We start from the raw sequence: 24,298 nt of genomic DNA, 5'->3' as shown, positions 1-24,298 counted from the left end.
TGTGAGGTGTCTTGCCCCATCTACTTTGGGGGTTGGCCCCATCCACTGCTGAAAAGTGGGCTGGGACAACTTTCCACTATGCCTGCAAACAAGACTGAAGCTCGGGAGGGAGCAAACACAGGGAAGAGGTGCTCCACGTCTGACTTTCCAAAGGCCCTGTCTACCTGAGAGGTCCCGATCTTGGCCTCCAGCAGGCCTACCTGACCTGTTAAATTGCAGCCACACTATCTCAGTAAGTCATGTTGGAAAAGTCCATAGCTATTCTGGAGCAACAATCCACCTGCCTGTGATGAGAGTTTAACCAGAGACTGGTAGAGATAAGTGCCTGCAGCCCCGTGCTTAAAAGCAAGGGTTGGGTTGCATGAGTCATTGCATGCCTTGCCAGGTTTAGCAGATCTTACAACTCCAACCATTTCTGACCACTGGTCATGTATCTGAGTTGTATCCAGTTGGAGAAGGCTGCTTTACAGAATGGCAGACCTTATCAGCAAAACAGTGGGTGGAAACTTAAACAGAGGAATAAAGGTAAACTTAAAATCCTGTTGCATCTTAAGCGCTTTGGCATTGTAAAACCCTAGGTCTGGAGTCAACAGTGCCCTTTACTACACTCTGTGAATGTGGCTTTGTGTTAATCAAAGGGTTTGCCTGTCCTCGGAGATGATATGGAGATGTGCCAGTCCTAAATATTTTTTGCACTCTACATAAAAAAGAAACTCATCCCTTGTGCATTCATAAAATAATCCACACAGGGAAGCCGGAAGCAGGGAAAAAATGCTCCCTATGAAATCTGCTACATGAAATGCATAATTCATAGTAGAATCAGGAACACAAGTAGATAAATAGGTACCACTGCGGTGGGAAGGTAAACAGCATTTCCTTGCGCTCTAGTATCACCACTAGTGATACTAGACACCACCTAATTATTGTTTGCCATGCATTCATTACATTTTACATTTAAATATGTCAGAGAAGTATTGTTTTATTTTTCCCACCATTCCTCCAAAGAGCTTAAGGATAGCTATGTGGTCCCCTGCCCCATCCTTGCACATTTTATTCTCACAACAAATTTGTGAGGTAGGTTAGGCTAATAGCTGGTGACTAGGCTGGTGAGGATTTTGACTTGGGTCTCACCGAGCCTAGACCAACCACTTGGGATCCATGTCTGCTACAAAAGGATGGAAAGGAAAAGTGAGCAATCTCAGATATGCTTTTCTAGGAATTTATTGTTTGATCTGGCCTTACCTTTCATCATGGAAGTGATGCCTCTCCTGCTCCCAGGTCCTGCTGGGGGAATAGTCCCATTCTATTTCTACTGCTGCAATGTAATAGGTCTTTTCATGGGTATATACCTCATTATCCTCTGGTGATGAAGCACACTTCCTCACTTCATAGTTTTGTCTCATACCCCCTGTGAAATGATCTGTAGTCATGCAGGCCACTTCAAATACCCCTGGAGAAACAAAGAGAGGGAGCAAACAAATGAATCCAAACCAAGCACACCCAGGAAATATGATGGCCTGGCCTGCGTTGCAGGAACTAAAATAATGGAGGAGCCTCATTAGACTACGTACACATCAAGCATTTGAAAAAGCAAAGGATCCTGGAAACCCTTCAGAGCTACGGTCCCTAACACCCTTAGTAAACTATAGTCTCTTGCAGCAAAAACAACAAAGTGCATTGTGGCGTGTTAAAGACTAAAACACTTATTATGGTATCAGCTTTCCTGAAGTGGGTGTCAGCTCACTTCTTCAAATGAAGGAAGTGTTATCCCGAGCTGCAGAGATGTGTAATATATAAATTGGTCAAGATGAAGAAGCAGGTCAAGTGGAATATTTTTCAATGTAACACACTGAGGATTCAGAGACAAGTACAATTTTAAAAAATAAATAAAAATAAACCAGCTATCTTTTTGTCCCAAGCAAAGGGGCAACTGAAGGGGTCAGCAAACTTTTTCAGCAGGGGGCCGGTCCACTGTCCCTCAGACCTGGGGGGGGGTGGACTATATTTGGGGGGGGGGGAATGAACGAATTCCTATGCCCCACAAATAACCCAGAGATGCATTTTAAATAAAAGGACACATTCCACTCATGTAAAAATACACTGATTCCCAGACCATTCATGGGCTGGATTTAGAAGACGATTGGGCCGGATCCGGCCCCCAGGCCTTAGTTTGCTTACCCATGGGTCACACTCAACAGAAAAGAGAAGGACCAGAATACTATTTACTCATTATGCAATTGAAGGTTCTCAAGAGAAGGATACAAGAGAGAAAAAACAACTCCACTAATTCTTAGCATTTCCAGCAGGAGTGCACACTAGACCACCTCCTAGACTTGAGCTAGAGCAGGGGTTTTCCAAGCTTTTTACACATATGGCTGACTTGAGAAGGCTGAAAATTACCAAGGCCCACCAGTCACAAAATGGTGCTGCAGGGGTAGAGCCAGCTACAGAACAGTGTCGGATGGAGGCAGAGTTTTGCATAATCAGCTAGCAGTTACTGGTATAATTTTCCATTGATATCTAACCTCGCTTTGAAAATTGCTCAACTCTGCCACAGAAATTTCATTGGGGTGCGAGTTCCATAGTTAAGTTTTCTTCAAACTAAGTACAGGACTAAGGAGAGATGGCGACTCAGTTTCCCCCTTTTAGAAATAATTTGCTGGTCCAGAGACTGTAAACTGAGAAGTTCATATAACCAAATGGATGGTTTAAAATTAGTAAGTACAATTGTCGTCATTCACCTTCTGAGTCAAGCTTCATAAGAGCTGTGAGAGAGCTATGTGGAAAGAGATTAGCTGTAGCCTTTGTTCCTCCTTTAGTCAAAAAGGTATTTCCTGAAAAATGTATTCCATGAATGTCAACCTCTGAACCCAAGCCAATCAAATGCCATGAAACTGTGTCTCCACTACACATCTCAAGGCCTTCCTGGCTTCCGTACATGTATCCATTTAAGGCTGCAAAAGAAAGGTGCAAATTGATGTTTAAACACATTCAGGTTCAAAATCCCACAACTAACATAATATAGTTCAATAGCAAAAAGGAAAGATGCATACTATGTGCTTACAGTTTTTGCAAATTAAACAAGCCATCATCTTCCATCTATTTGAAATATTTAATAACACATGTAGTCCAATCCTATGTATCTTTATTCAGACATAAATTTCACCCTGCTAATAGGGCTTACATCTAATTAAACATGCATCTATGCACATATTTGCTGTCTTATCTGGATTCTGCTCCAAGTCACACAGGAGTGAACTGTAGAATCTTAGGATCGGATTCAGCTAAGTCCTACTCAAACTCACTGGAATAAATGAATCTAACAAAGTAAGGAAAGCCAGTTGGATCAGGTCAGTTGCCCATGTGGTCCAGCATCATGTTCCACAGTGGCCACAGGAAACCCATAAGCAGGATCTGACCACAATAGCATTCTTCCTTCCTGGGGTTTCCAGCAACTAATATTCAGAAGTGTGGCTTCCTCTGACTGCAGCCATCATGGCTAGTATTCACTGATAGCTCTCTCCTCTGTGAATTTGCCTAATTCTCTGTTAAAGCCATCCAAGCTGGTGACCATCACTGCTTCCTGTGGGAGTGTGTGCCATAGTTTATGTGCTGAATGAATAATTATTTCATGGAACAGTGGCTTCTTGATTGAAAGCACCCAAGTCTCCGAAACTATTTCTCCTATTGCCCAAGGAATGAGAGAATGATAGACTGCAATCTCATTCCCCATTACTCGCTGAGAAACACAGAGCAATTCTTGTTAGGACATTTCCGTTCCACCTTAAAAGGGAGCAGGCTTTGTGAGTCACAGAGTCTGCGCATTTCCTGTTCACAGGATGTTTATGTTTTCTATTGCTTTCGTTTCTCTCTCTGTGTCAGAGACACTGAAGCAGGCAGTCATGTTTTTCTTTGTTCTGACCAACGCTGAATAAACTTGTAAATATGCTCTCCTGCGTGCAACTTCTGCTGTGAATTATCTGCTGATAGAGTGTGCATCAGCTCTGGAATGTCACAAGCTATTTTCTGGAGCTCGTGCCGCTAATTGCTGATACTGTATCTACGGGAGATCGATGGATCGTCCGGAGACGACGTGGGGGCCATGATGGGCTTTATCTCCCTGGCAGTATCCCAACAATTCTAACTATAGAAATTCTAACTAAGCTCCTTTCAGGAGGAATTTGACCCCACACTTTTGCTGGTTAAGTTCCTGGTGGCTGTATCATGTGACTGAGCATAAGGAAGTTTTGAATAGGCGTCGGTCTCTCCTTGTTCTGGGCATGCTCCCAGAATGTCTCTCCTTGTTCTGGGCATGCTCCCAGAATGCCCATTTTGGGGTCTTGAACCTATGTAAGTTCCAATTGCTTACGTTCTATGGGCTGATCCCCAGATGTAGGGCTGGGCCGCAGCTGCCTTGGGTGGCAGAACTTCAGTGGAGAATAGCCCCAGCCACCACTGCTGGAGAAGCAAAGAGAAGGGGCTGCAGCATTGGCTTCTGGGTACTGGCGGGATCTTGCCAGAAACTGGAAGCCATTGCCACATCTCATTGGGGGAGGGGGCACTGCCAGAACCTGGAAGCTGTACAACCCCAGTTAGCGAGGTGGGCAGGGGCAGCAGCTGGGGAAGACGGCACTTTACCATTTTGCCTCAGGCGGCAAAATGGGACAGGCCGCCCCTGCCCATCTGAGCCAGGGTGAAAGACCTTCCCCAGAGACCTTCTCTGAATAAGTGTTTGTTTGGGGAGGTGATTGGGGTGGGGGAGATGGGGTAAAGAATTTGGCATCGTCATTTCAATAAACAAAACAAAACAATAAACTTACAATGCATCTTGTTGGATTCCTGGAAATCTTCATCCTCCTTATTAATCTGCATAGGATTTCCTCCAGATAGCGCAATATTGTCATCCAGATACCAGCTCAGATTCTCATCGAATACTGTGGCGAGGAGGAAAAACTCCTTGTCTACATTTTTCTGTGGAAAAGAGCAAGTGTAAAAGTGTGGGGGTGGGGACACATGTGGGAAAACACTATTAAACTGGCTGGGGCTAGCTACAGTGGTACCTCGGGTTAAGAACTTAATTCATTCCAGAGGTCTGTTCTTAACTTGAAACTGTTCTTAACCTGAAGCACCACTTTAGCTAATGGGGCCTCCTGCTGCCACCGTGCCACCAGAGCACGATTTCTGTTCTCATCCTGAAGCAAAGTTCTTAACCAAGGTACTATTTCTGGGTTAGCAGAGTAAGTAACCTGAAGCGTCTGTAACCCGAGGTACCACTGTATCTGTAAAACAATGTGCAGCTCCTTATCCAACATCCTTACAAACGCCTTTCAGGTTCTGGGGTGCTTTTTTTCAAATCACCCAGCAAATGACTTCCTATGCTGCTGGAGATTAGAAAGTCAGGGCTCACCCACACCTCTGCTTGCCGCCTTCCCTCAGGAAAACTCACTGTTTACCGCTGAACTGGAGCAAACATCAATCGAGTCTTCTATGTAAAGGAGCCAACTCCTAGGGGCTGAGGTCCCTTTGCCCTGCCCCCAATAAAATATTTGAGGAGGCAGACGCCCCTAAGTTGATGGGCATTGTCATTCAAATGGTGTGCGTGTGTCACATCTTGTGATCTATTGGGGAGGGGGCTTCTCTGGGAGCCCCCAATATTTTGTCTAAGTTGGCACCCCTGATGTTTGCTCCAACATAGCACTAAAAAAAAAAAAAGGGTTTTCTGGAGGATAGCAGTGGGCAAAGGCCATAGCTGTCAACGTTTCCCTTTTTTAAGGGAAATTCCCTTATTCCGAATAGGATTCCTCGCAAGAAAAGGGAAAAGTTGACAGCTATGGTAAAGGCAATGAGTCAATGTGGTGCCCACAGGAACCAGTGTGCCCCCAGTATGGCAGCCAAGAAAAGATCTCAGTAAGTATCTTCTCAAAAATCAATAAATCCTTGCTCACCTCCTTTTTTCAGTCTCTACTACATTGAACACATCCCCTTAAAAATGACCACACCTCATTCGATGCCAGAATTTGACACCTATCCTCTCTTCTGCTCCTCTGTTCAGAACAGAAGCACTTCTATCTGTGAGGGTGGGTGGTGGTGGCTGATGTAGGTGCCGTTGGGGTGGGGAGAGGTATGCCCACACCATTTTGTCTTTAAGATGTGGCGGCCATTATGCTATGCCCCTGAAGCAGCCATTTTGTGACCAACACTCACCAGAGTTTCTCAAAATCCCAAATGTGCGGCTGGCACCAAAAAGGTAGGTGATACAAAGAGGAGGATTTCAATTATTCCTGCATTACCTGTTTCCCTGAAGGAAGCAGCGATCCTTTCCTGCACACCAAGAATGTGCCCACTAGGCCAGAGCTGCTGTCCTTGACTGAATCCGATGCTGAATAATAAATCCAAGTAAGGCAATCTGGATCGTCCGGAGTAGGACCCACGGTTTCAGGAACCTCCCACTCATAAGTGAATTTTTCTCCAGGATTCACATGCGAGGATGGGCTTGCAGGTCCTACATTAAGTTCATCATCAAGAAAGAAATGCCCCTAAGTAGTTGTATCATGGGAAGCATGTTAAGAAAGTTGGTTTACCTCGTCCAATGGATGCAACGGAAGATTTACATCATTCCCTTAAGATAAATATTCACCTCCAGAGATGGTGTTGTAGAAGGCACCCTCATTGCCTTTGTTGTAGCTCAGCCCATGCGGCTGAATGCTGAAAGGGTGTGTTGCCCTGTTAAGAAACGTCACCTGGATGGTCTCACCAACTTCTGCCCTCATGACAGGTCCTAGTTAAAAATCACACAAACCCAACAACACAAATTAAAACTATTATATCTTAATCACGGTTGCAGCTCAAACACACTTGCCTCTCAGCAAAAACACTTGAATAAGGTGTGGTACAAAGCTTGTATGGAGATGTGGCTTAGGAAGGGTCCCAAGCGTCAGCTGGCAAGCTGCTCTCATGACCCCCCATGGAAACATCTTGGTGGGAGTGGTCAGACGGGAAGGAAGAGGTCAAGGAACTGCAGGAATCTGGCCCATGGGAGGAGCCCAGTAGAGTGGGAGGTGATCCACAGGACCGGGTGGAGGACTTTGGCCCCAGGGAGAGGTCCAGCAGATCGGGAGGTGGGGACCTAGACCTGGGAGGAGGGCCAAATGGGTTGTCAGGAAAATGGCCTGCCTCAGTGTCATTGGATGGGGTATCCCAGCCAGTCAATGTGCTGCCCCTGGCAGCGCTCTCTGACAACATAGATCTACTGTCCTCAGGGGAGGCGTGGAGGGATAAACCTGACCGTGAGTCAGCCCTATCGTCTCTACCGCCATCACCAAAAATGCAGAAGTGACTGTACTGGTGTGAACAGACTCCACATGCCCAGCCTACTTGCTTTCCCAGAGTAGAAAAACACTATAGATAAGTGAGAACTTAGATCGTTTTTTAAAAAGGATAAAAAAATCCTGTGGGAAATGTCGTTTTAAACAATTCTTGCTCTCTGTCACCATCTAGTGTTACATGTTTAAAATACATTCAATTTGTTATTTCTTTACTAATGTAGCTGAGTCCCCAGTTTTGAGTCTTCATACCTCAGCCACATGAATGAAGGTGCCCACCCTGCTCTTCGAAGGGAATGCTCAGGTATAGGTTAAGGGACCCCTGACCATTAGGTCCAGTCGTGACCGACTCTGGGGTTGCGGCACTCATCTCACTTTATTGGCTGAGTGAGCCGGTGTACAGCTTCCGAGTCATGTGGCCAGCATGTCTAAGCCGCTTCTGGTGAACCAGAGCAGCGCACGGAAACACCGTTTACCTTCCCGCCAGAGCGGTACCTATTTATCTACTTGCACTTTGACATGCTTTCAAACTGCTAGGTTGGCAAGAGCAGGGACTGAGCAACGGGAGCTCACCCCGTCGCGGGGATTCGAACCGCCGACCTTCTGATCGGCAAGCCCTAGGCTCAGTAGTTTAACCCACAGCGCCACCCACGAGGGTGTGTCAAATGTTGTGTCAATGTCTTTTTTCTGCCTATCTGCCATGCTTCCTGACTTTGTAAGTCTACTTACGTTTGGGTGCTGTAGAGAATTTTGGAATAAAACTTTTAATGCCAACAACTGACTCAAGAGCCCGAGCACAGGGTGTGCTAGTGGGGGCCACAACAGTAACATTTTGACTCTGGGCATGATGTTCCCCACTCCTGTATTAAAGGACTGTTTTGGTTTCTTTAGTGTCAAGTCTCAGGCTCCTATCCACAGTCACTTTGGGTAAAACCACATTGCCAGACCCCTTTGCAGTACTCAGACACCAAACAAGTGACACCATTGCTTTTACCTCTCAGAAGGTGTATTGTCTTCAGCCTTGAAAGACTCAGCCTAGGAAACTGAAAATCTCCTCTGCTTTTGATTGCCAGAGGCTAAAAACAGTCTTACCTAAAAGCCCAAGATGTTCTTCACTAGGGAGCCTCTTCCGGCGCTGTGAAAATTCACTGCTGGTATACTCAACGAAAAGAGCTTTTTTGTAAGATCCACCAATCCTTTGTTCGCTTTTTTCAAAAAATGTCTTGGACTCCCTGTGCAGCAACACGAATTATTTTCAAGAGCTGCATTCAGTTAACGGCTAAGAGAAAGACCTTCTGCATCATACTAAAATTGTTTAGTCCTCATCTCATTCTAATTTCTTCTGTTGTTTGGCTTTGAATGGCATAACTTGGGATAAAAGTGATTTGGATAGTTGGACTCCACCTGGAGGCCCAAATGGTCAGTCTTACTGGCAGTATGGAAGAACTACAATGAAGGGATTTTAAAGGAGCAAAAGCTAACAACATTTGCTTCCACACTGGGAATTTGCTATGGACTATGTCCTCTTGTGCTGCTGTTCCAGCTAGTCATGACCTGTATCAATTGCTCTATTTCCTAGATTGCTGGTGACATTCCCTTCCCTGTCTCTCCTCTCTAGGAATCAATTCTATCACATTAACCTTCCTCTTTCCAAATCACATCACCTTTTCAGTCAGTGGCCTGAAGGAGAAGAAGGAGGAGGGCCGACCAGACTCTCACATTCCACACCCTCCAACAAGTCCAGGCCTAAAGCCAGGATGTGCGTCTTCTGGGTCACGTGACCCGCAAGAAAGCACAGAGCTCAAAAAACGGGGTGTCCTGATTTAATTGGGGCACTTGAGGGGTATGACGTTCCCATCCACCACTGAGGCAACTGATAGGTAAAGGTAAAGAACCTCTGGACAGTTAAGTCCAGTCAAAGGCGACTATGGGGTTGCGGCGCTCATCTCGCTTTCAGGCCGAGGGAGCCAGCATTTGTCCAGACAGCTTTCTGGGTCATGTGGCCAGCACAACTATACCGTTTCTGGCGCAACGAAACACTGTGACAGAAACGCACGGGAACACTGTTTACCTTCCCACCTATTTATCTACTTGCACTGGTGTGCTTTTGAACTGCTAGGTTGGCAGAAAGTGTGACAGAGCAATGGAAGCTCACCCCATCATGGGGATTCAAACCGCTGACCTTCTGACTGGCAAGCTCAAAAGGCTCAGTGGTTTAGACCATAGCGTCACCCGTGTCCCTGAGGCAACTGATATGCACAAGGCAAAGGGTAGGGCCAGGACAGTGACCCCTCTTACATTAATGGGCTTCCCCATAGCTGCAGCAATGGGAACCCAAGAACGCCTGGGAGCTGCCATTTTAATTTCCCACAATACCACAGAGTGCCTAATGTAGTGTCATGCCTTGTAGGTAATTGAAGCTCACAAGCCTAGCTGCACGATGTTGAGAACCCAAGGTAAGTATAAGCCCTGGTGGGTCCTTTGGGGGCACTGGGTCCCCAGCAGCTGCCCTAGGATGCCAGGGGCTGGTACCAGACCAGGTCCACATCTTCCTGTGCAGACTTGACTCTATACTTCCCTCCCTGCTAAAAAAAATCTGAACATACAAACAAAGGAAAGGCACTGCTGGATTGGATTGCTCCACACACCCCTCCCAGACAGCTGCTTATGAAGACTGAACAGCTCTGCTGGTGAGTGCATTGGAAGCACACATTTTTTTCATGCAATCATCTGGCTGCTGTTTGCTTGATAGCTTAAAAGGCAATACTTACTCATCCAGAATTAATGGTTCCCCTGTGAAGTTATTTATTCCAGATGGGCCATAGTTCCACACATGTTCCTCTGCTGCAATGTAATAGTGCCTTGCTATGGTGCTCTTCTTGGGAGAGGGGATATGGCTATTACAGTTTTTCACTTCAAAAATGGCCTGCATGCCGCCTGAAGAAAAGAAAGACAGAACACATGGCGTTAGGATACTTCAAATTCTGGGAATCTCTGCAAACAGATTGAAGACTCTTTAAAGTTAAAGGTTTGCTTTAATAAGCCCCAGGTCCATATTTCCTCATGAAGAATCACCTTAACATGAAGCACTATAAAAGCTATGAGCATTCACTTGCTTGTGTTGATCAGCAAGAATCTGCAGCAGCTTTCTACAACCTGGTGGTCTCCAGATTTTTTTGACTACAACTCCCAACATCCCCAGGAAGCAGCTGTGCTGGCTTAGACTAATGGGAGACGTAATCAAAAACATCTGGGAGCCACAAAATTGGAGAAGGGTGTCTTTCATGAGTTATCAGAACCTTATAATTTTATTCAGTATATCTGAGCGGCTCAGTTAAGCAAATTTGTTAGAGAAAGTGAAATGAATTGCTCCCTAGCGCAGACTTGTTTTCTCCTGTTCAATTCCCCCTGAAAGCAATGAAATATCATCAAGGCCCATCACTCTCAAGGGGACTTCCTATATTGAATTTAAAGAATGCAGCGACAAAGAGCCCCATTTGTGGAGCTTCACCTGCCAGCTGTTCCAGGCTCTGGGCAGCTGTATTGCCTGTTTTCCCCCCAAGAGGATTAAAAGCCAGAAACACCTTTTTCAGGAACAGAGGCAGCAACCTTGTAAAGGATTCTGCGGGGCTGTGGATTCTGTAGACCCCTGATCCAACCCAGCTCATGGTCTGCCCAGATCTGATTATTTGCAATTTGAGTTTGATGAATTCCTTCCCGATCCCCAACCACACCCACTGCTTGCATGTGGGCCCCAGTGGGTTGGTCAAGGATGAAGCTGGCCCATTTGACAAAAAAGGGAGCCACCCCAGATTTACAGGTGTGGGGAAACTTTGGGCTTCCAGATGTTGCTGAACTACAATGCACACCAGCTCTAGCAAGCATGGCTAATGCCCAGGGATAATGGGAGCCTGTAGTGCAGCAACATCTGGAAGGCCAGAGGTTCTCCAACCCTGATCTAAAGTCTCTGTCCTTTTGCCTGTCTCAATCTTATTACTTTCTTAAGGAGTGAACCCTGTGCTGTGAACTCTAGGCTTCAATAGAACACACCTTTCGGAACCTAGAAAATATTTATAATTCTTTGGTATGCAAAAAGAGACCCTTGGTTTGTACCTTCTATATGATCATTGACTTGACAGCTAAGCAGCCACTGCCCATCATTCTTTGGCACCATGAGAGCATCCACGAAGGTAGCCGGGAAGAGGCTGATCGTGTCAATTCGATGGTTCCTTTCTGTCAAGACTTGCCCATGGAAATAGGCTGAATGGATATCGGCTTCATTACCCATTCCAAAAAGATACCACTTCACATTTTCTTCCGCACACATTGTGACATTGGGAAGATACCCATACATATATCCATTGATTGCTTTAAAAGAAAAGTTAAAAGATTATTTCAAACTACCATGGTGCCCTCCCCCAAAAAACAGAGTACATTCAAATTAATATGTTAGCAATATCTATTTACGGATTGCAGCAGCACAAATTGAATTGAACCAGTGAAAGTTAATTAACCAAAGGCCTTTTTAAAAAGCCAAGTCTTCAATAACTGCCTGAAGAAACATGGTGATGGGGACCTCACTTAGGAAGGCCCTACCCCTGGTTAACACCATCCTCACCTCCTGAGACTGATGGCTTTGGAACAAATAGGTCATTCCAAAAGTATCCAGGTCTCAAACCATTCATGGCTTTAAAGATTAACACCAGCATCTTGGATTGAGCCCAAAAAAACCTATCGCCATCAATCATGATGAGGTGGAATCAACAAAACTCTACCTCTGAAACAGGCTTTCTTTTTGCAGAACCCACTTTAGATCTAGAACATGGATGTCGTAGATTTCACTTAATTGATTATTATACCTAATATCTTGACCCCAGGCATGACATCAGAAGTTAGTGTTGTTGCACACCTGCCAATAGTTCAGAGATTTATAAGGGCCCATCACCAATCTGCCATTGCTGGTCTGGGTCTGTTAGTGGAAACTTGCAAGAGACCCACTGAACTTTGATGCCCACTCTATATCTTGTACTTGTTTTTAGAATCTTCAGAGTGACTAACTTGGGGCATTTAAGCAGTCTGCCATTCAGCTACGGATCAGCTACTTAGCTTCTAAACAGGTGCTATATATATATATTTTTTTAAAAAAGTACAATCTAGAGTAACTCATACACCATATAGATATTTGTGTGGAGCAATATAAAAACGATTCACTATGGCAGAAACATCTATGTTCAGGGAGAATATATCTCTTGACTGCCTGCTGCTGTGGATAACTTTCAATATCTTGCCTAAGTTGTGAATATCTATGGAACTTACTTGTAATGTTATACGCACATATACCGTATTTTTTGCTCTATAAGACTCACTTTTTCCCTCCTAAAAAGTAAGGGGAAATGTGTGTGCGTCTTATGGAGCGAATGCAGGCTGCGCAGCTATCCCAGAAGCCAGAACAGCAAGAGGGATTGCTGCTTTCACTGCGTAGCGATCCCTCTTGCTGTTCTGGCTTCTGAGATTCAGAATATTTTTTTTCTTGTTTTCCTCCTCCCAAAACTAGGTGCGTCTTGTGGTCTGGTGCGTCTTATAGAGCGAAAAATACGGTACATGTTGCAAAGAAGTTTCTTAAAAGAATGAAACAATTTGTTCTGAAAGGTAATCTTACAGTGCATTTTATTGCTCTCTTGGAAGTCCTCATTCCTGTCAACTTTGTCAGGTTCAGAGCAGTATTTCTTGATATTATCATTTAAGTACCAGCTGAAGTTTTCGTCTACCACAGCAAACATCAGGATGAATTCTCGGTCGACATCCTTATCTTTTCCACCCTGCAGTGTACCTAAGGTAAACAAAGGACACATTTTGCACATTTACCTGCTGAAATTCTTGTCTCCCAGCTATTTGTTACCAGAAAAATGCCCACCAGTGGTGTATGATAGAGAGGCCAACCCATTTTCTGCTACAGTGTCTGAAAATGCAGCTCTTTTGTTTTTCTCCATGTGCATGAATAGTGGGCATTCACTCAGGCAGGAAAATGCCAAGAGAGACATTTGAGGTTATTTATTTGAAATACTTTATAGCAAACCCTTCAATGTGAAATAAAAATGCTCAAGGCAGCTAACACACACACACACACACACACACACACACACACACACACACACAACCATGTTAAAGATCATGGCTAAAACAGCAGCACACCCTGAATGGATCAGCAACATCAAACAAATCTAAAATCACAAAACTAGAACTTGAGGCCATCAAATGAACTGGAATGGTGGTGGAACTAGATGGGCTTTTCTGATCAAATAAGGCTCTTTTCCAGTTCTGAGATGCAGCCTTCTGTTGTTGGATGTGATGTTGCTATTGAAAAGGAATTTCCCCCAGTGGTCACCCACTCTCTTTATCTAAAGGTCTCCAAAGACAATCTCAACATTTGGGCAAGTTCACATGGGAGTGATGCTCCTTTAGATTCCCAGATCCTAAGCTTGAAAGGTCTTGAAAGGATTAAACCAAAACCTTTGAACTGTGATCAGAAACAGACCAGCAGACAGTACAGAGCAGACCAGAAGTCAGCTGTTTAAGAACCGGTGGGATGTGTTTTAGGGTTGCCATATTTTGGAGAGCAAAAAAGAGGACACTATGATGACCATTCAAAGCAAATAAATGCAATGTGTCCCAAATTTTATTGCTGAAAAAGAGGACACATGGCAACCCTAATGCGTTTGCTGGTCAACTATCTAGGAGTGTTGTTGTTGTTATTTTTTTAACCAATTAAAGTTTCCTAATAGTTCAAATAATCTCTAAAGGTAACTCCTCATGCAGTGCATAGCAGCTGAGTCATCTGGAGGTTCCTACAGTATGAATAACAGTGGTCAGTCTATTGCTATCCAGGACAGTTGTGTTGGGTGCAACACACACACACACACACACACACACACACACACACACCACACTGCAATTGTGAGAAAAAGGCTTGTGTAAGATGTTCGTGTGTTTGAAGAGCCATAAGAAGCAGCAGTTTGGGGACAGAGAGAAAGAGAAGCAGGAAGAAACAGAATTGGTTGATGGCTATAGAAACATCAGAGGATGCAGGGTGACTCAGTCTGCAGATCTCATGTGAAGCAGTGGTTTCCGTTTGGCAGGAACACACATCCTGTTTGCTTCCGTCTACTCTCTGCTTGTATATTCATAAATAAAGTCATGACCTTCCAGTGCTCTCTCCTTCAAAGGAAACCCAGACCTGTGCTGTATTTGCTCCTTGAAACTACTCACCTCTCAGAGAAATGAGGAGCACATGTGACTCACACAGATAAACTTCAGATAAATTCTCAAAAACACAACTCATGAACTGCAAACAGATAAGATTCTCTGACTCTCGTTTCTTGGGGGGTGGGGAAGGAAGCAGCACTCGGTCATTTTCCATATTCCCCTTACCTTTCTTGCAAATGAGCAGAGGTCCAACAAGCCCAGAAGCAACATCCTTTGGGGCATCTATATGTGAGTGATAAATTCTGGTCACACAGTTATTATCTCCTGCTGCTGGACCATGATCTTCAGTTACCTCCCATCTATACACATACTGTTCTCCTGGTTCCACGGCATCATCTTTCTTTTGCAAACCTGAGGTGTTGTCAGGATAAAGTGCACCTAGGAAATGCAACAAATAGTGAACGTGGTATTATATATCACAGTACTGGTACAAGTGCCTCTGTGTCCGGGGCAGCTGTCTACCAGCTCCATTGGGTAAGCCGGCTGAGACCCTATGTGCCCGCAGACTGTCTCACCAGAGTGGTGCATGCTCTGGTTATCTCCTGCTTGGACTACTGCAATGCACTCTATTTGGGGCTACCTTTGAAGGTGACCCGGAAGCTACAATTAATCCAGAATGTGGCAGCTTGACTGGTGACTCGGAGTGGCCACTGGAGACCATATAACACTGGTCCTGAAAGACCTACATTGGCTCCCAGTACGTTTCCGAGCACAATTAAAAGTGTTGGTGCAGACCTTTAAAGCCACTTCACTAACATATGCAGTTTGAGTCCACTTGCCCCTAATATATGCCTGTTTGCGTACATTTCTTGGTTGCAGAATTGTATTGCAAAATAATAATAATATAAGAATTTATTATTTATACCCCGCCCATCTGGCTGGATTTCTCCAGCCACTCTGGGCAGCTTCCAGCAGAATATTAAAAACATGATAAAACATCAAACATTAAAAACTTCCCTAAACAGGGCTGCCTTCAGATGTCTTCTAAAAGTCAGATAGTTGTTTATTTCTTTGACATCTGTTGGGAGGGCGTTCCACAGAGCGGGCACCACTACTGAGAAGGCCTTCTGCCTGGTTCCCTGTAACCTCACTTCTCGCAGTGAGGGAATCGCCAGAAGGCCCTCGGCGCTGGACCTCAGTGTCAGGGCTGAATGATGGGGATGGAGACGTTCCTTCAGGTATGCTGGGCCAAGGCCATTTAGGGCTTTCAAGGTCAGCATCAACATTTTCAATTGTGCTCAGAAATGTACTGGGAGACAGTTGCCCCTCAGTTCACATACTTATTTGTAGCCAATTAAGTTCAACCAATTGCAAGTATTGGACCTAAGGTAGTCATGTCCATTAATTTTGGTGGGTCTCCTCTGAGTATGACTATCATTGGGCACAATCCATTAGCTAGGGAAATGCAGTTTTGGACTCATTCACATTTCCTTTTGTGCCATGTTTCTAGACACAGGTTCAGATTTGGCACAACTACTCTATTCCGAACTTAAAAATGGCAAGCAAAATGCCGTTGGTCAACAAAAAGGGATTAAAGACTGTCTCAAGGCAAATCTTTAAAAATGTAGTTTAAACACTGACAACTGGGAAACACTGGCCTGCGAGCGCTCCAGTTGGAGAACAGCCTTTACCAAAGGTGTCATGGACTTTGAAGACACTCGAACTCAGGACGCAAGGGAGAAACGTGCTAAGAGGAAGGCACGCTTGGCAAATCCTCACTGTGATCAACTCCCGCCCGGAAACCAGTGTCCCCACTGTGGAAGGACATGTGGATCCAGAATTGGCCTCCACAGTCACTTACGGACTCATTGTTAAAACCCTGTTTATGGAAGACAATCTTACTCGGCTACGAGTGATCGCCAATGAAGAAGACAGATTTGAGTGGTGGGGTTTTTTTGTCCCATTGCTTTCCCTGGGAAAGCAAACATTTTACTGATGAATCGGAACAAACAGCAATTGGGTTTTCTGCAGATTGGCATTCGCTCTGATCCAGGGGTATAATCTGGGTTTCCCTGGGGAAAACTCTGGAGGAAAAAAAACAACTGCTCAGACACAGATTTGGGAAACTCAGAATTTTGCCTAGAAAGCACAGACCAAAGTTAAGTGTGGCTGAGCAGGTTGGGATTAAAATGTGAAGCAAACGAATTTCTCCTGCATCTCAAAATTGAAGGTGTTGGGGGGGCAGATTTCCTAGCTGCAGAAAAAGAACCCTACACCCATAGGTAAGGTAAAAGGTAAAGGACCCCTGGACAGTTAAGTCCAGTCAAAGACAACTATAGGGTTGCGGCGCTCTTCTTGCTTTCAGGCTGAGGGAGCCGGCTTTTGTCCACAGACAGCTTTCCTGGTCATGTGTCCAGCATGACTAAACCACTACTGGTGCACAGAGGACTGTGATGGAAACCAGAGCGAATGGAAACACCGTTTACCTTCCTGCCACAGCAGTACCTATTTATCTACTTGCATTGGCATGCTTTCGAACTGCTGGGTTGACAGGAGCTGGGACAGAGTAACGGGAGCTCACCCCATCACGGGGATTTGAACCGCTGACCTTCTCATCGGCAAACCCAAGAGGCTCAGTGGTTTAGACCACAGCGCTACCCGCATCCTATCCTACACGCATAGGGTTGTATGCCTGTGGGGAGTTGGATCGAGTCAGACATTAATATCAGCACAAAAATGTCAGAGATGCAGCTGCCCCCTCAGTCTTGCCAACTATACTAGATTTGTCCAGTTGATTTACCCAGTCAGTTGGCTACCCTGACTGTAATTCAAGGTGTTCATCACAGCACTAGGTGGGTGTCTACAGGCATAATGATGCAATTCTGTTACAAAACAGGAAAGGTATGGAATCAGTTGGTATTCCTGAAGACTGTTGAAACATGAATGGAAGTTTACCTTCGTTTTCTTTTGTGTATTTGACACCATGGGGGTGGAGTGTGTAGGCCCTTGTCGCAAAATTCTTTACATGGATGATGAGTGTGTCTCCAACTTCTGCTTTAAGAATGGGACCCAGGAAGCCCAGCCACGGTGGTTTTGCAATAATATGGCTGTATGAGTTGTCTGTGAACTGCATGTACACAGCTTTTTTGTATGTGCTTCCTATCCGGTCTGGGCCTTGTTGGAGAAAGACAGCAGCTTGTCTAAAGGATCAACACACAATCATGTTAGCGTAAGTCCATTAAAAAAATACTGGGTACACTGGGATAGCTCAGTCAGTAGAACATGAGACTCTTAAGCTCAGGCTTGTGGGGTTTTGCCCCACACTGGGCAAAAGATCCCTGCATTGCAGGGGGTCGTCCCCTCCACCTCTACAATTCTGCGGTCCTATGATTACTGCTTCTGCACAGCATATGTTTTGTCTCAAATTAACTATTATTATCATTCCTTCTATTTCCGAAGTTTGGAGGCGAGTGCCATTGCTTACATAGACAAAATGGCGTCATCCATGCACAAGAGGGAGATGTCATCTGGCTTGAGTAAATCCCAAGATTTACAGAGGTACAAGATGTTAAAAACAGCTAATGATATCAATAAATAATGATAATTAGAGCACCAGTCCTGGCCTGACTGCACTGGCTGCCAATTGGTTTCCGGGCCCAATTCAACGTGATGATTTTGACCTATAAAGCCTTAAATGGCTCAGGACCGCAATATCTCAAGGACTGCCTCTCCACATATGAACTGACACGGACCCTGTGATCATCATCTGAGGCCCTTCTTCATGTGCCTGCTCCATGAGAAGCTGGCAACATGAGAATGGGCTTTTTTCAGCAGGGTGCAGCAACAGAGGAGACCCACTGAAATGTCAACACACATTTGGCAAACTCCCCATCCAAGCTTCCCCACCTAGGACTGGTTGCCAATGTGCAACGGGTAGTTTCTCCTTATTGGGTTTTTCTCTGCAAGGAGGAGATTTCCAAAGGAGACCAGTGTTGCTGCAAAGGCTCAGGCTATGAGCCTGTTTACAAGAAGCTCTGTGAGTCACAAATTAAATCGGATGTGCATGTCATGGCTCTCCTTGGACTGTCCAAATAATTCATATTTAATTGGAAGGTCTCCTTCTCTTCCTCTGCAAAGATAATAGCTTTCATTAAAACTCCACCTCATAGCTAAGATTCCTGAGGGCTAAAGGGTTTAAGTAGAGGTTAAAAGTGAAACATCAAGCGTCATAGACCAAAAGCAACCCCACAGTGCAACTTCGCTGTTCTCAGTGAATTTACACCAAGAAAGAAATTGGACCCTATGCCTCTGTGCTTTGTCAGAGAGCTAATAGAGTTGCCGACACACCATGGCAGTGAAGGTCTGTTGTATGTCTCTTGTTGGTGTCGCCCAGCCTTTTCCCTTTGCTTTGCTCTTCAGAAATACTCTGTGTGTCTGGTTATTGCTAGCCCCTGAGAGGCACTGTTTCTCAGTCCTTTGAATTTCTTTCCTCATTCTTGCCCAGCTGCTTTCAACAAAGACAAGGAGACTGGTGTTGGTAAGATGCCTAGATTAAGCAAAGGGAGGGGCAAAGGCCAGGATCAGCTTTGTTGATTTTGAGTGCTCATTGTGTCATGTCATTGTCCTCAAACGCATCTCACATGAGAGCCCTTGAGGAAGGATTAACAGATTTTTCTCTTTGACCATCTTCTGCTTTTGCTTCCTGTTTCAACACTTCTCCAGCAGAGATTACCATCTCTGCATTTCCACATCCATCTCGAACACAGAACCCGTGGCCACAACCTCACTTCTTATCAAACCACTCCTCTCTCCTCAGAATGACTGTTTGTTTATAACTGGTTTATTTTAAACCACAAGAACCACTGCACACAATGGGGCATGCATCTGAGTAGACATGAATAGGATTGCACTGTAAAAATAACTCTAAATTAATTTAGATGTATAGACTGTCTCACCACAACATTTTGGGGTGCCTCCAGAGCGCCAGTATTTTGTGGGAGGGAATCAAAACTCAGGGAAACTTTAGATTCATGCAGTGACGGCAGCTTAAAAGGATCTGTCGGCTTTAAGAAAATATTTGGACCGTTTATGATTTGGAAAGTGACAGTGAAATGCATTGAAAAGTGTGAGGTGGAGGTAGGGCTGTCTTAAGCGTATGCGGTGCTGGGGTGCAAAGATCCGGCCTGTGCCCCCCTCCCCAGGTTGCCCAGTCCCAGGCGCGCAGGAGGGCGGAGCCAGCCGGTCACCTCAGCGCCTCACTGTCTCGGTCACTCCCAAACTCGCAGCTCAGAACCGCCCACAACAGAAGAGCCAGCCGTGGCACTCAAACCGACAGGCGGGCTCTTCCCCGGACTCAACTCTCAGGCCCCAGACTCTCGGCCTGGCGCCCCTGAGAGCCTGGCGCCCGGGGGCCCCGCGCCCCTAGCGCCTATGGGTAAGGTGGCCCTGGGTGGAGGAATTGCCCACATGAACACATATAAACATATCACAAGCAAATCAGGATGGGTGCAGGAGGTTCAGTGTTGTGTAACCACCGCACAAACAAATCAGAACAAGCGCTCAATAGACACAGGACATTAGCTAAACTCCTCATAAGCCAAGTAAATTAAGCTGAACGCTCAGGCTGGTTGGAGGAGAACATAAGATGACCCTGCTGAATCATCTAGTCCATCATCCTGTTCTCACAGTAGCCAGCCAGACGCCTGTGGGAAGCCTACAAGCAGTAACAAAGAGCACTCTCCCCTCCTGTGGTATTCAGAAGTATTACTGCCTCTGAATGGAGGCAGAGCATAGACATCATGGCTAGTGGCCTTCGACATCCCTCTTCTCCATGAATTTGTTGATTCCTCTTTTAAAGCCACCTAGGTTAGTGGCCATCGCTGCATTCCTGTAGGAACCGCATGAGCCACTTTTCCTTTCCATACAAATCAACTTTTTTTCTTAAGTAGTCCTTAAGCAGCCAGTATACTTCGATAGAAGCAAATCTGTACAGTGGTACCTCGGGTTACAGACGCTTCAGGTTACAGATGCTTCAGGTTAAAGCATAGCTGTCAAGTGTCCCTTATTTGAAGGGACAGTCCCTTATTCCAGCGCCATGTCCCGCTGCTGTCCCTTATTGATAGATGTCCCTTAAATGTCCCTTAAATGATGTCCCTTAAATTTCAAAGGAAACAGCTCCTCTCCCTCCCTCCCTGCCGGCCAGGGAGGAGGGAGGCTCCAACTGTGTTGCTTGGCTGTGTTGCTCACCCAATAAGAAGTCTAAGAACGACTGGCGGGTGGAGCTTGCATGCCTTGTGTGTGGCTAGTTAATGCAAGCTGAGGGGGGTTTTGAATGCTGGGCGCCATTTTGTTGCACGTGCTGCTGCAAACTTTACAGTGCAAAGCCAGGCCGGGGAGCCATCTTAAGTTGAGGCTGCATAGGCCTTGTGGTGCGTGTGATTCAGATTCTATTCAGTTGAACCTCTGGTTACAAAGTTGGTTGGACAGTGTTCTCGAAGCTACCAGCATGAGTTTGACCAGACTGCAGAAGGACAGGAAGACTGGAGTGCCTGGAACAGGTGAGGCTGCAGGTCCCTTATTTTGGCTGCTGGTCCCTTATTTTCAAGGCTGCTGGTCCCTTATTTTCAAATCTGTAAGTTGACAGCTATGGGTTAAAGACTCCGCTAACCCAGAAGTAGTACCTCAGGATAAGAACTTTGCTTCAGGATGAGAACAGAAATCGTGTAGCGGCAGCGGGAGGCCCCATTAGCTAAAGTGGTACCTCAGGTTAAGAACAGTTTCAGGTTAAGAACAGACCTCCAGAACAAATTACGTTCTTAACCCAAGGTACCACTGTATACTAATGTGACAATAAAGAAAAGAAGCCACGTATACAATTTTTGCAGGCATAGCTTGAAGAAAACTGCATCGGCTGAAATTTGTTGTTGCAAGTACCAGAGTCTCATCCTTCTTTGCATCAGGCTGTACTACAACATGCATTTACTGAGCACCCATTAAAATCAACAGAGATAAATCGTCTATACTAAAAGGCGAAAGCTTGTTTTCAATACAGTTAGCCCAAAGCGAGTATCACTTACTCATCTTCTGAAAACGGATTTCCAGATATGATGTTCTTTGTCCCGGGAGCATAATTCCAATCCGTTTCTGTAATCCCAATGTAATATTCCCTATCTGCTGCCCAGGCCTGTAAGAAGCAGCAAGCCAGCAAGTGGCTTAGTACGAACAGCTCCATTTTCTGTTGCTGCCAGTGTAATAGAAGATTGTGTTCCCTTTATAAGATCAGGATTTCCCCTACGCACCCGCCCCCATGGTTGCTGTTGCATAGTTCAGTAGACTAAAAGATTGCACAATGCTTGCTAGAATAAACAGCCAGATTTGATGCCAGTAACTCGGGCAGCTGACGGATTAGTATTTTTAGAAAAACTTCCTTTTGATTTCAGCCAACCTCCTTCAAATGCAAATAAGACCTTCTGTAAAAGAAACTTTCCCCCATCAAAAGGGTTTAAAGGATTAAAGCTCCCCGTGATTTTTTTTTGGAGTTTCCCCGGTGTGAAAGCAATGCCCATCTACTTTCTTGGACATGGTCCTAGTGGATTTTCCTGCATTCTACGACATAAGGTTTCAAGCAGCAAGACAGTGACGTGGATTCCATGTGGTCAGTAATATTAAAGTTGTCAAATTTCGAAAGAGGTCTCCTTTTCTTTTTCTTTATTCACCCTAGTAAGTACTGAGGGATTTTACAAATGGTTTGTTCGACATTCATGCTTGTTTGGTCTTCCTCATTGCTCATCCAGTTGATAAAGTCCATATAAATTTAGCAGCCTGATAGCAGAGTGCCAAAGACTAAATTCAATGCCTTTTAGTATAGGAAGAGTCATGCGCAATTTTAAGAATGACTAGTTTTTTATGCACGCAGATGAATCTGTCTATTCAGTCAGTTCCGCTACTCTCTCCAAATTTTATCTGTTAAAAAGACTGATACATCGCAGAATAGGAAAATAATTTTTGGGAAGCACAGACATTTTAATTATATTTATTAAATTATATTTATCCCTTCCAGGTTTCAAGTCAGACCAACATTTCCTGCCTGATTTTTTTCTCTCCACCCAAGGCCGCCTTTTTATCTAACCATGTGGTTACTTATTAGGTATGGAATGCAAATAGGATCTAACAGTCTATCATCAACCACTCAGTAGTGGTGCCCTCCCTGTAGAACGCCCTCCTTTCAGATGTCAAGGAGATAAAGAACTACATAACTTTTATTCGTCATCTGAAGGCAGCCCTGTATCAGGAGGTAAGCAATGACAAACCTAGACAGCATCTTAAAAAGTAGAGACATCACCTTGCCAACAAAGGTCCGTATAGTAAAAGCTATGGTTTTCCCAGTAGTGATGTATGGAAGTGAGAGCTGGACCATAAAGAAGGCTGATCACCAAAGAATTGATGCTTTTGAATTATGGTGCTGGAGGAGACTCTTGAGAGTCCCATGGACTGCAAGAAGATCAAACCTATCCATTCTTAAGGAAATCAGCCCTGAGTGCTCACTGGAAGGACAGATCGTGAAGCTGAGGCTCCAATACTTTGGCCACCTCATGAGAAGAGAAGACTCCCTGGAAAAGACCCTGATGTTGGGAAAGATGGAGGGCACAAGGAGAAGGGGATGACAGAGGACGAGATGGTTGGACAGTGTTCTCGAAGCTATCAGCATGAGTTTGACCAAACTGCGGGAGGCAGTGGAAGACAGAAGTGCCTGGCGTGCTCTGTGTTCATAGGCGCCGACTCCATGGGGCTTGAGGGGGCTCGAGCCCCCTCAAAAAAATTTTTGGGGGGGCTCAGCCCCCCCAATAATCTCGGGCGGGCGCCCTTCCAGCAGAGCGCCGCCGCCGTCCCCCGCCTCCTCCCCACCTGCTCCTTCGTCAGCCAGCCAGCCGCGCGCCCTAATCGGAGAGCCCCGGCCGTCCCCCGCGAGATTAGGGAATCCCCGGGGGCGGGGGCTCCTGCCTCGCTGCTTCGCAGCACCACCGCCACTGCCAAGGCACTGCCGGAAATCCCGCGAGAACAGGGGAATCCCGACTGGCCACACCTCCCAGCCAGCCAATCGGCTGGCTGGGGGGCGTGGCTTGCCCTATTTAGGGCCGGAGCCACTTTATTTGCATATTCATGAGCTTATTTATTATTCATGAGCTTTCCCGGCCCCCCCCCCCAATATTTTTTCTAAGTCCGCGTCCCTGTCTGTGTTAGTTTATTCAGCTCCGGTCCATCTGGAGCTGATATGGCTCATTTTGTCCTGAGCCCAGCAGTGTGTAATCTCGTAGTCCGCAACGAAAGGATGAGGAAGGTATGGCTACATTGCTATTTTATTTCGCTATACGGAGAAACACACAAATTTACATCTTTCCTCTGTGAGAGCAGAGAGCAACTCTCTCAACAAAGAAACGACAGAACAAAGAAACAGGAAACCAGTCTGCATCACATCCAGTCTCCCTTACCCGTGGGAACCCAACAGTAACTTGAACTGTGGAATGAAAACATAGTCTTGTGACTACCAGCTGCAGCTCAGTGAGGGTAACAGAAACCAACACTCTGGTCCATGGGGTCACGAAGAGTCGGACACGACTAAACGACTAAACAACAACAACAATGTTTGATGTTTTACTATGGGCTAGGGTGCTAGGGGAGGGACCTTCTGGTTGCATGGGAAAGAACGGATTGGAAAACTTTCCTTTTGTGAACTTCCTTAGGTGATCTTGCAGTACAATCCCAACACCCTGATC

General features: G+C 45.5%; 1 protein-coding gene and 1 long non-coding RNA gene across 5 annotated transcripts in view; one reads left to right on the top strand and one right to left on the bottom strand.

Annotated features, from left to right (window-relative positions):
- CP (ceruloplasmin) overlaps window positions 1–21,783 on the bottom strand; it is a 29,586-nt gene extending 7,803 nt beyond the window's left edge. For 3 of the 4 annotated variants that reach the window (XM_081190047.1, XM_081190046.1, XM_081190048.1), the window contains exons 1-12: window positions 21,602–21,783; window positions 17,481–17,725; window positions 14,751–14,963; window positions 12,982–13,152; window positions 11,436–11,690; window positions 10,094–10,259; window positions 8,415–8,554; window positions 6,638–6,778; window positions 6,291–6,502; window positions 4,821–4,971; window positions 2,742–2,954; window positions 1,243–1,450 (exon numbers count right to left, since the gene is read on the bottom strand). In XM_081190047.1, coding sequence (XP_081046173.1) covers window positions 1,243–1,450; window positions 2,742–2,954; window positions 4,821–4,971; window positions 6,291–6,502; window positions 6,638–6,778; window positions 8,415–8,554; window positions 10,094–10,259; window positions 11,436–11,690; window positions 12,982–13,152; window positions 14,751–14,963; window positions 17,481–17,725; window positions 21,602–21,756 — 2,270 coding nt within the window. In that variant the 5' untranslated portion in view covers window positions 21,757–21,783. The remainder of the gene's footprint in view (window positions 1–1,242; window positions 1,451–2,741; window positions 2,955–4,820; window positions 4,972–6,290; window positions 6,503–6,637; window positions 6,779–8,414; window positions 8,555–10,093; window positions 10,260–11,435; window positions 11,691–12,981; window positions 13,153–14,750; window positions 14,964–17,480; window positions 17,726–21,601) is intronic. The other variant, XM_081190049.1, reaches the window with a different exon arrangement.
- LOC308585222 lies at window positions 20,329–23,248 on the top strand. Its single transcript, XR_014007168.1, has 3 exons — window positions 20,329–21,082; window positions 21,965–22,179; window positions 22,585–23,248. It is a non-coding gene; the product is annotated as an uncharacterized lncRNA (long non-coding RNA).
- Window positions 23,249–24,298: the final 1,050 nt, after the last annotated feature.

Source organism: Podarcis bocagei (assembly GCF_964188305.1).
Source record: "Podarcis bocagei genome assembly, chromosome: 4".
NCBI classification, from domain to species: domain Eukaryota; kingdom Metazoa; phylum Chordata; class Lepidosauria; order Squamata; family Lacertidae; genus Podarcis; species Podarcis bocagei.
Note: the sequence above shows the minus strand (reverse complement) of the source record. Positions and strands in the feature narration are given on the sequence as shown.